The sequence below is a fragment of the Poromitra crassiceps genome (genome assembly GCF_964638095.1).
Source record: "Poromitra crassiceps genome assembly, chromosome: 4".
In the NCBI taxonomy this organism is placed as follows: domain Eukaryota; kingdom Metazoa; phylum Chordata; class Actinopteri; order Beryciformes; family Melamphaidae; genus Poromitra; species Poromitra crassiceps.
This window is the reverse complement of record NC_139626.1, coordinates 14,946,278-14,955,664: the sequence shown is the minus strand read 5'-3', so window position 1 is coordinate 14,955,664 and position 9,387 is coordinate 14,946,278. Positions and strand designations below refer to the sequence as shown.

Below are 9,387 nucleotides of genomic sequence, written 5' to 3'. Positions count from 1 at the left end.
AGATGATGATGTTCTATGCAGATGATGTAACCAAAGTGTTGAAGCACAGTTCCTGTTGGAACCGACCACAGCAGCCTGTCTGTCTGTCTTATTATTAATCAGACTAATAAATAAAACATTATTGTTGTTGTTGTTGTTTCATGCCAAGCTAACACAAGCTAAGATGAAGGTTCCTCCATAGACCGATGTTTATAGTTTCCCCCCTAAAACGGTCAATGGTGGTCAAGCTAACATTATCTAATGTTATCAATGTTATAAATGTATCAAACATTATCAATGATCATCAGGTTGCTTGCTAACAAATACCATGTCTAGCTAATGTCACTTTTGGCTGCTCCAGCCAATCACAATGCGTGAAGCCATGATGTCATCTGTAGTCGTGGGACCCCAAACATATCTGCAGTGTTTAAAAATGTAATCCCATATTAATGACCTGTTAAAAATTGTAAACAGTATACCATAATCCAAGTATTGCAATATAAAGGCAATGTAACTGACTACCTTCCGCTACTTTTGGATTAGGCTACTTTTGAACAAATTTCCTGCATTTGACTACTAGAGTCCAGGGGCATGCTCTGCAGGAAGACATAAAAAAAAAGCAGCTCTTTACCACTGGGCTAAATTATATATATAATCATTTCAAACAGCGTTGGTTACAGCAGGCGTTCAGCCAATCTGTGCACTGCATAGGTGCCCAAATCCTTTGGATGGAGGGCCTCTCTCTCTCTCTCTCTCTCTCTCTCTCTCTCTCTCTCTCTCTCTCTCTCTCTCTCTCTCTCTCTCTCAATTCAATTCAATTCAAAAAGGCTTTATTGGCATGGGAAACATATGTTTACATTGCCAAAGCAGGTGTGAAACAAAAATGCACAATAATAATATGAAACTTAACAATATAATAACACAATTGTAAACAAAAGTGTAGCACAACTATTAATGTTAGCCTGTTTTAATACAGAGATGTGTAAACAGAGCTATGTATTTACATTTAGCAAACAAATCTGTACATAAGGCTATAGGTAACAAAAGTTTAAAAGTAGGTTATAGACAGATTAGTTAAAGATTACTGTACAGTATGTAGATATGTACAGCATAACTATGTGCAGTATGTGCAGAGGTATGTACAGCCTGTCTGTGCAGAGGGCTGACCCTGAGCTTTGGGGTGGTTGTGTCTCATTTGTCCTTTTCTTGTCACAACAGCTCACAAACCTTGCCGCTGTGTTTGCACATTGTTGTATTTCACCCAGCAGATATGTGAGTTTTTTTTGTTATCAGTCATGTTCTCAAAGTCCTTATGAGTGATTGTGATCTGTGGGAAATACAAGTCTCTGATGTCCTGGTACAGGTTGCAGGAGGTTAGAAAGTGCAACTCAGTTTCCACTGCATGTTGGGTGCAGTCCATGGGTGCACAATCTGTCTTCCCTTGGGAGCCACGCCTGCCTGTGGCGCCCTCTCTCTCTCTCTCTCTCTCTCTCTCCTCTGTGTGCGTGTTCTTCTCTCTGATTAGACAGAAAAGTCAGCGGCTGACGGTGGGGAGCGCTGATTGGTCGATCTCGCTGTCTCTCTCTCCCTCGGGGGCGTGGCGCATCGTGAGAGCAGGCGAGCCGCCGTTTCATAACAGATACAATGTGACAAGAACAAGAGACGACGAGTTTCTTTTTATTTTATTTTATTTTTTCGTTTTGTTTTTGGATTAATCTGAGCTGCTGCTGATCCACACTCTCCAATGATCAGGTGGGTGAGTGGGGGTGGGGGGTACGGGGAGAGACGGAGAGAGGGGAGGAAGGGGGAAAGCGGATATAATATGGATAGAAAAGAGGTTGTGTGTGTGTGTGTGTGCGAGTGAGAGAGAGAGAGAACAGGGAGAGAGTGAGAGAACAGATAGTGATGGGGGAGAGAGAACATATCAGAGAGAGAGAGAACATAGTGTGATATATCGAGTGAGAGGGAATATAAACTGCGCAACAGCAGCTCCTGCAGGATCACTGATCAGCTGTCAGAAGTCCTAATCGATATTCACTTCGATCAGCTCGTCTCTCACAGCGTCACTGCTTTCATGTTTTAAAGTTACATCAGTTTCCTGACTGCACTTCCTCCTGCCCCACCCCCGAGACTATAAAGAGTCAGCTTCCTAAAATAAAACAGGTTATGTGACCATTAGGCTGCAATATTTGAATTAAGTTCAAAATCCACAGATATTCCATTCTTCTGCTGTCTGTCATCTTTTCTGTTGAATTTTGTCAGCTGTATGACTTCAGATGCTCCTCATCTGCTCGATTATAATTCACTTTATAGTTTTACTTAGCCTACTGTTTGCTGTTGCTATTTCATTTCCAAACATCTCATCAAAACAAAACAATATACGGTAGCACACAGTAGCTACGTTAAAGGGACACTTGGTAACGCTTTAGAATACAGCCCGCAAATAAGCATGTAGTTATAGTATAACTACGGGGTACAAGGAGTGTAGTTAGTATAACTACGGGGTAGCCTTTCACTCCTTGTACCCCGTACTCAAGTAAACTGTTGATAACTGTCAAATGACTGTCTGCAAAACTGTTTACAGTTTTTGGATGTGTGAGATCATGTGCAAAATAAATTAGCATTGTTTTTCAGCAAAGTGTCCCTTTAAGTTCACTGTAAACTTGTGGTGGCTAGAGTAGGCCTACTGAAAAATCTATACTCAAGTAAAAGTCGAATTACTATACTTTTGAGAATCATTACTCAATTAAAAGTAAAAAGGTAGCCTACCTGGTTAATAAATTACTCAAAGTACAAGTTAATTCCATTGTAATATTATAGGGTGTATGGGCCAGCCCAGTATAAAATGATGGGGGGGAGGCTGCATGGGGCAAAAAGAGGCTTGTTGATAAAAAGATGTTTTGAATGAAGTAGAGCATGTAGGCTAATAATCGAACACATAAGGACAGCCTACAACTGAGATATGAATAGTCTCCCACTCATGCATCTCTTCCTCACCTACCCTTAGGGGCACGGTGGCGCAGTCGGTAGCGCTGTCGCCTCACAGCTAGAAGGTCCTGAGTTCGATTCTCGCCTGGGACGCTGTGGGCGCTGGAGTTGTGTCCCCCCCATATCTTCAGTGCCTACTGCCCAGGTGGGTTATCTCGTCGAAAGGGCCTTTCTGTGTGGAGTTTGCATGTTCTCCCTGTGCTCCCCAGGGGCTTCCCCCGTACATAACCCCCCACTAAAAACATGCAGAAGATCGTCATCCGACCAGTGACGACGACATCCGAAGTTGGTCCCCGGGCGCTGGAAAGAAAAAGCGACCACTGCTCCTGGCCTACCCACCGGAGGAAAGGACAAGCCAGGATGGGTCAAATGCAGAGGACAAATTTCACCGGCCACCGTCAGCATGAGTGTGTTTGTGGCCGCATGCATGTGTTGGTGTGTGACTGTGTGACAATAAAAGACGGGCTTGTCCGTCACTAACTGTGTTTAAAACTGTTCTCTTTCTCCATGTCCCACAAGACAATAGATTACTGGCTCCAAAATAGACTCCAGTAAAGAGAAGAAGTAGACTTTAAAAATAGGAACATGAACAGCACCCTACTTGTTCATAAAAAAAGTACTCGTAAGTACTCGTGTGTTACTTGTTGTAATGTATTACCCATAAAATAGTTTACATGCAGAAATGTCAATGTTTTCATCTGACCACTAGGGGGTACAATTGCACCCCAGGTAAAATCGCCAATGCTCACAACAAGCTTTTCAATTAAAATCTACTAAGTTTTCTAGATTGCTTTTGCTTTTCCTAGATTATTACTAATATACCTGCCTGAAAATGAAACCATTTTGATAATTATGGATTATTGCACTTCCAACTTCTTTCATCCTCAGAGCATTTAAAATTCAAGAGGCCTCCAGTTCTTATTCTCCAGGTCTTTATATTGTCCAGCTTCCTGCTTCAGCACAACTGAAATCACATTGCCCCTCTGAGCTGGAGATAGTTTTACCTGTTTGTATGCTTTGATAAAGTTGAAGTGGAAGTTTTTTCCACAACATAAATTACTGAAAGAAATGTGAAAGGAATTTGGGTCTTGATCTTGATGTTATTCTTATCTATTAATAAGCATGAATCCTAATTATTAAACTTAATTATCAAATATTGATAATTAAGTTTTTCTGCCTTCTTTATTTTATTTTATTATGCTTTTCCTCCTTCCCTAATTCCCTAACATTTAAACATTTGGAAGAAAAATAAAAGTAGTAAAATGTAAGTTTGTTTGAGAAAGTAAATGATAACTGATTACATACATTTTAGAGAAGCGTGTGAAGATAGTTGTTAAAAAGGTAATCAGATTACTCTAACTATGTAATAACATGTAATGTAATAACACAGGCAAAATTATCATCAGAATCAAGTAACACAATATTGTCTCTCTCTCACTCTCTCTTCCTCCCTCTATGTCTCTCGCCCGGTCTCTCCAGAGTTCTGGCCCCGGGGTCTTGTCTCCCATCATGACCGTTGGCATGGCGATGAGAATCTGCCTGGCCAGCTCGCCGCCTCTGCGCTCCTTCCTTGGTAACCATGACAACCAGCGCAGATCCCCGCTGCGACCCTGCCTGGCCCCCGGACGCAGCGACGGCTTCGCCTCAACGACCGCAAGCATGGTGAGTATGGGCCAGGAAAAGGGTCAAAATTACTATACAAGCCCTACTCTGCCTCTACTTGGCTTACCTTGATATTCCTACCCTAACCTTAACCAACCACTCTTCATGCCTAAGCCTAACCAACCCAACCAACGAAGGCTAGCCTAGGCATGCTAATGACCAACATCGGAAGCTAATGACAGTCTAGCCAGTAGCCCGGGGTTCCCAATTTTGTTTTGGCTTGTGACCCTACTTTAACCTCACAAAAATCTAGGGAGATAATTTGTTTTCTCAAATTTATTTCTCAATAGTTTGTAATACTATTTGTACTGCTAATGTAATACTACTCCATTCTGGGAGTCAAATTTCTGAGAATTTGGACTTCAGACTCAGAATTCTGACTTTAAACTCAGAATTCTGACTTCTTTTTCAGAATTATGACATTAAACTCAGAATCCCGATGTTAATTTCTCATAATTCTAACTTTAAACTCAGAATTCGGACATTTTGACTCAGAATTCGGACTTTACTTTAATCAATATTCATTTGAAGGAACTGATATCGATTCATAAATACCAATATCAATCTTTTAATATAAGGCCTTTTCCTGTGGATGCTTGAAGCTTTAACCCTGTTAGCCTCGCCTGGTTTGGTTCTTAGCACAATGAGATCTTGTAGACATCTGTAGGCCTAAACCTTCATATTTATAATAATGTACCAGGTTAGAGGGTTCCTTGTACAAATTACAACATTAGTACTTTGAGAATATCAAAATTGGCAATAACTGCGTAATAACTGTCCCAAATCTGTGTCTCAATAACTGAGCAACTGTGCAATTACAGTACTCTCAAAGCTTTGCTTATATAGATCGATAAACAACTGTGCAATATCTGACTTATAGCCTTGTTTACAATCCAGTATGGTTTACATATACTTAGACTGTACATAGGTATAGACTTCTTTTTCCTCTACATTACACTTATTGTATATAATGTAAATAGCAGTTAACTTGCTTTATGTACCTTTGCTCACTGTCCTTGTTTGTTTGTTCTAGCTCGTATGCATACCTTCCCTTTTTCCTGTGTAAGTACATTGAGAGCAACGTATACCGGAGTCAAAGTCCTTGTAGGTCGAGCCAATAAACCTGGCCAATAAAGCTGATTCGGGTATTGCAACTGAAATATTGATATTGAATCATATCGAATTGGAAATTGAATTGAATCGGGACCGTGTGTATCAGAATTGTATCGGATGGGGAAATCAGTGGTGATACCCAGGCATAGTTAAACACCGAGTTACCACCTTGGCCCAATGAATAGTCAGCTTCTCATTGGCCAGATCAGTAGCTGGCTTCAGCATGGAGATAGCCTCCACCGGCTGCTCAGTAGTCTTAATCTTGACCCTTTTCCTACCCCGTAGGCGTGGCCGAGGAGGGAGAAGAAGACCGTGGTGTTTGCTGACGCGCGGGGCCTGGCGCTGACTGCCGTCCACATCTACGATGAAGCGGAGGACGAGCAGCTGCAGTTCCACCTGATGGACCTAGAGGGTGCCACTGCCACACTCAGACTAGGAGACGACGCAGGTGACTCAGTCAAACAGCAGTGAGGATGATGATGATGATGATGATGATGAAGGGTGTCATACTGGAATCTCATTATTATTATTATTGTTGTTGTTGTTTTTATAATTATTATTACATTTATGATGCTAACTAACCCTTCTTTGTGCATTATTATGGATAGCACCACATGTCTTGTCAAGACCCGCCGTACTCTGCCTCTCAACGCCATACTCTGCCTCTGGCTTACCCTGATATTTTATCCTAACCTTACCAAATCATCACTCTTCATTCCTAAACCCAACCCAATCAGAGGCAAAGTGTACAACTTAAATATAAAAAATCTTAAAATAATCTTAAATATAAATTACTTAAAATGCCCATCATACCTACCTCTCACCTCCTGGTGTTATGCTAGCTGACCTGTGACCTCATGTGTAATTAGTACTTGAGTACTCAAAAGGGGGGGGGGGGGGGGGTGCTGGGGGGGGAGTAAGAAATTATGGTCCGAAATTAACACCCAAGCGGAAATTTTGCGGGTCTGGGTCCACATCCGACTGGAAACACACAACCGGAACCCAAGTTTGGCTAATGAACCGCTAATTTAGTAGGCTAGGCCTGTAAGAATATCTATTATTATCTAATGCTTTTACACTTATGTAATTTGGCCGACAACGACCAATTTACAGCAGTGATTCTGCCTGTACCGTTCGATCCTGTAATGATGCATGCGCAGATATATCATTTTTGTTAGCAATCTAGTCCAAAAAACTTAAATGAACTAAAAATTGGGATTACTCTCTCTATACGTTGATACTGACGTCCAAATCATGCCCACATCCCTAATTATTATGCTAAGTGCCCCCTCCTTGTTTTCCTTCTCTTGGTGTTATGGTGCTGGCCGTGACAGTCTATCCATGATTTATCTTCCTGTAGCAGACCCTGCAGAACGTGGTCCTGCTCTGGTTCTGGACTTCACCCCGCCAGGTGCAGATTACCTGGAGCTGAGGAACCGCCTCAAAGTCCAGCAGGTGTGCCTGGAGAGCTGTTCTGTCCAGGAGCACTCGCTCTCTGGCACCGTTCAGGTTCAAAACATCAGCTTTGAGAAGTGTGTCTCAGTCCGGATCACCTTCGACTCGTGGTGTTCCTTCCAGGATGTTCCGTGTCAGCACCTGGACAATGTCTACGGCTGTCCAGACACAGAAACCTACTCCTTCACCATTTCAGTTCCGGAGGTCTTGGAGCCTTCGGAGCAGGTGGAGTTCTGCCTTCAGTACGAGGCTCAGGACCAGACCTTCTGGGACAACAACCACGGGAACAACTACGGGCTGTCGGCGTCGGACCCTGACGGAAACCTGACCAGAGGCGGTGGTGGGACCGCTGGGGTGGAGATCCACAGAGACGACAGAGGAAAGCAGTCGGAGATGGGGTTTGATCGCTTTGGAAGTCCCAGGACGTCGGCTGGGATCTTCCCTGAGTGGCAGAGCTGGGGACGCATAGAGAACATCACCCCCTACTGGTGAGGACATGCAGGACAGATTCCATGTCGCAGTCACTCCATTTGTCTGAGTCAGAACAGCCACAGGGGGGGAAAACCCCCACTAGTGTTAAAGATTCACAGAACTTTTATATTAAGCAAAGGACAAAGGAAAATTTCTGTATTTTTCAACCTGGACCCTACCAAACTTTTTGTGTCTAAGTGAGTAACCTGAACAACAATTTCTGAATTGGAATGTTATGCACCAAACAATCTTGCTCAATACTGGACCAAATTCAGATTTGATGATGATGATGATGATGATGATGATATATTATTATTATCAAGCCTTTCTCCCCTTTTCTCCCCAATTGTACTTGGCCAATTCCCCCTGCTGTCCCAGTCGTTGCTCCACCCCCTCTGCCGATCTGGGGAGAGTTGTACTGTAGACTAGCACATGCTTCCTCCGATACATGTGTAGTCACTGGCCGCTTCTTTTCACCTGACAGTGAGGAGTTTCACTGGCAGGATGTACCGCATGAGAGGATCACACTACCCCTCCAGTTCCCCTCCCCCCCCGAACGGGAGCCCCGACCGACCAGAGGACGCGCTGGTGTAGCGACCAGGACTCATACTCCAACAGCTTCCCACCCGCAGACACGGCCAATTGTGTCTGTAGGAGCGTCTGACCAAGCCGGAAGTACCGCTGCCGGGAATTGAACCCGGATCTCTGCGGTGGTATGAGTGATTTTACCCCTACACTACCCAGACGCCCCCCATTTAGAAATCACTGTTTAGATGAGTCACAAATTAAATATAGGGTCCAGGTTGAAAAATACAGAAATTCTCCTTTCAGTCACATTTTACCTTCTGGAGTTTATCCAACATCTGCTGGTCGGATACACTGTGCGCTTCTTTCACTTGCGTCACTTTACCTCCCCAAAATGAATTGATGTGAGTGCTGATTTGAACCTTCCCTCAGAGCAGGGATGAGCAACTGGCATGCTGCCCCCGATCTCACTCAGTCCCCCTTGGGTCAAAAAAAAAAGCATGGTCATTTTCAAAGGGGTCCCTTGACCGCTCACCTCAAGATATCTGAATAAGAACGGGTTGTGTGGAGACCCACACCTCTCCCCTTTACAGATAAGTGAAAGATATGCTTATTTTGAAACATGTCATGGAATGGGAGGGCAGAGCAGAAATGCACTACCAACATGAATATTAGCTGTTGCACTTACTGTGTTAACTTTTGTACCATTATTGAATGATTATTTTTGAGACACAATTGCACTGAAATATCACTCAGGAATATAAAAGTTCCCCCCCACTGTTAAGTTCATTAAATGAAATGCTTTTGAATAGGAGAAAATATAAATGTTCATTACCTGTATAGATTTTATACTTTTCATCAAATTAGTAACTATAATTGGTAATTGGGAGTGATGGGGTTACAGTAGGCTACTGTACAATCTGGCCCTCTGGTAGCGAGGATTTCTTTTTGTGGCCCTCTCTATCATCAAAGTAGCCCATCCCTGCCTGAGTCACAGTGCACAGGGCACTCGAGTGGCAAATCCCAGTTTGACCCCCTAGACTTTTCCTGAGCAAAGTCTCAGGACAGTTACACGGCACAATTAAGGCCTCTTCTTAAGAGATATGTAAGGAATCATAAGTGCTTCATAAAAGCATCGCCAAGATTGATGCCTTCCTCAAACTTCACAAGACCTTAGAAGGCTTAAAGCAAGTG

At 43.1% G+C, this 9,387-nt stretch overlaps 1 protein-coding gene across 1 annotated transcript; it reads left to right on the top strand.

Annotated features, from left to right (window-relative positions):
- The first annotated feature begins 1,600 nt into the window (after nt 1–1,600).
- Nucleotides 1,601–7,726, top strand: LOC310774491 (protein phosphatase 1 regulatory subunit 3C-B-like). The gene is made up of 4 exons (XM_083634571.1): nt 1,601–1,731; nt 4,447–4,629; nt 6,028–6,190; nt 7,103–7,726. The coding sequence occupies exons 2-4, from the start codon at nt 4,477–4,479 to the stop codon at nt 7,687–7,689; spliced, it is 903 nt and encodes a 300-aa protein (XP_083490697.1). The 5' UTR covers nt 1,601–1,731; nt 4,447–4,476; the 3' UTR covers nt 7,690–7,726.
- The last annotated feature ends 1,661 nt before the right edge of the window (nt 7,727–9,387 follow it).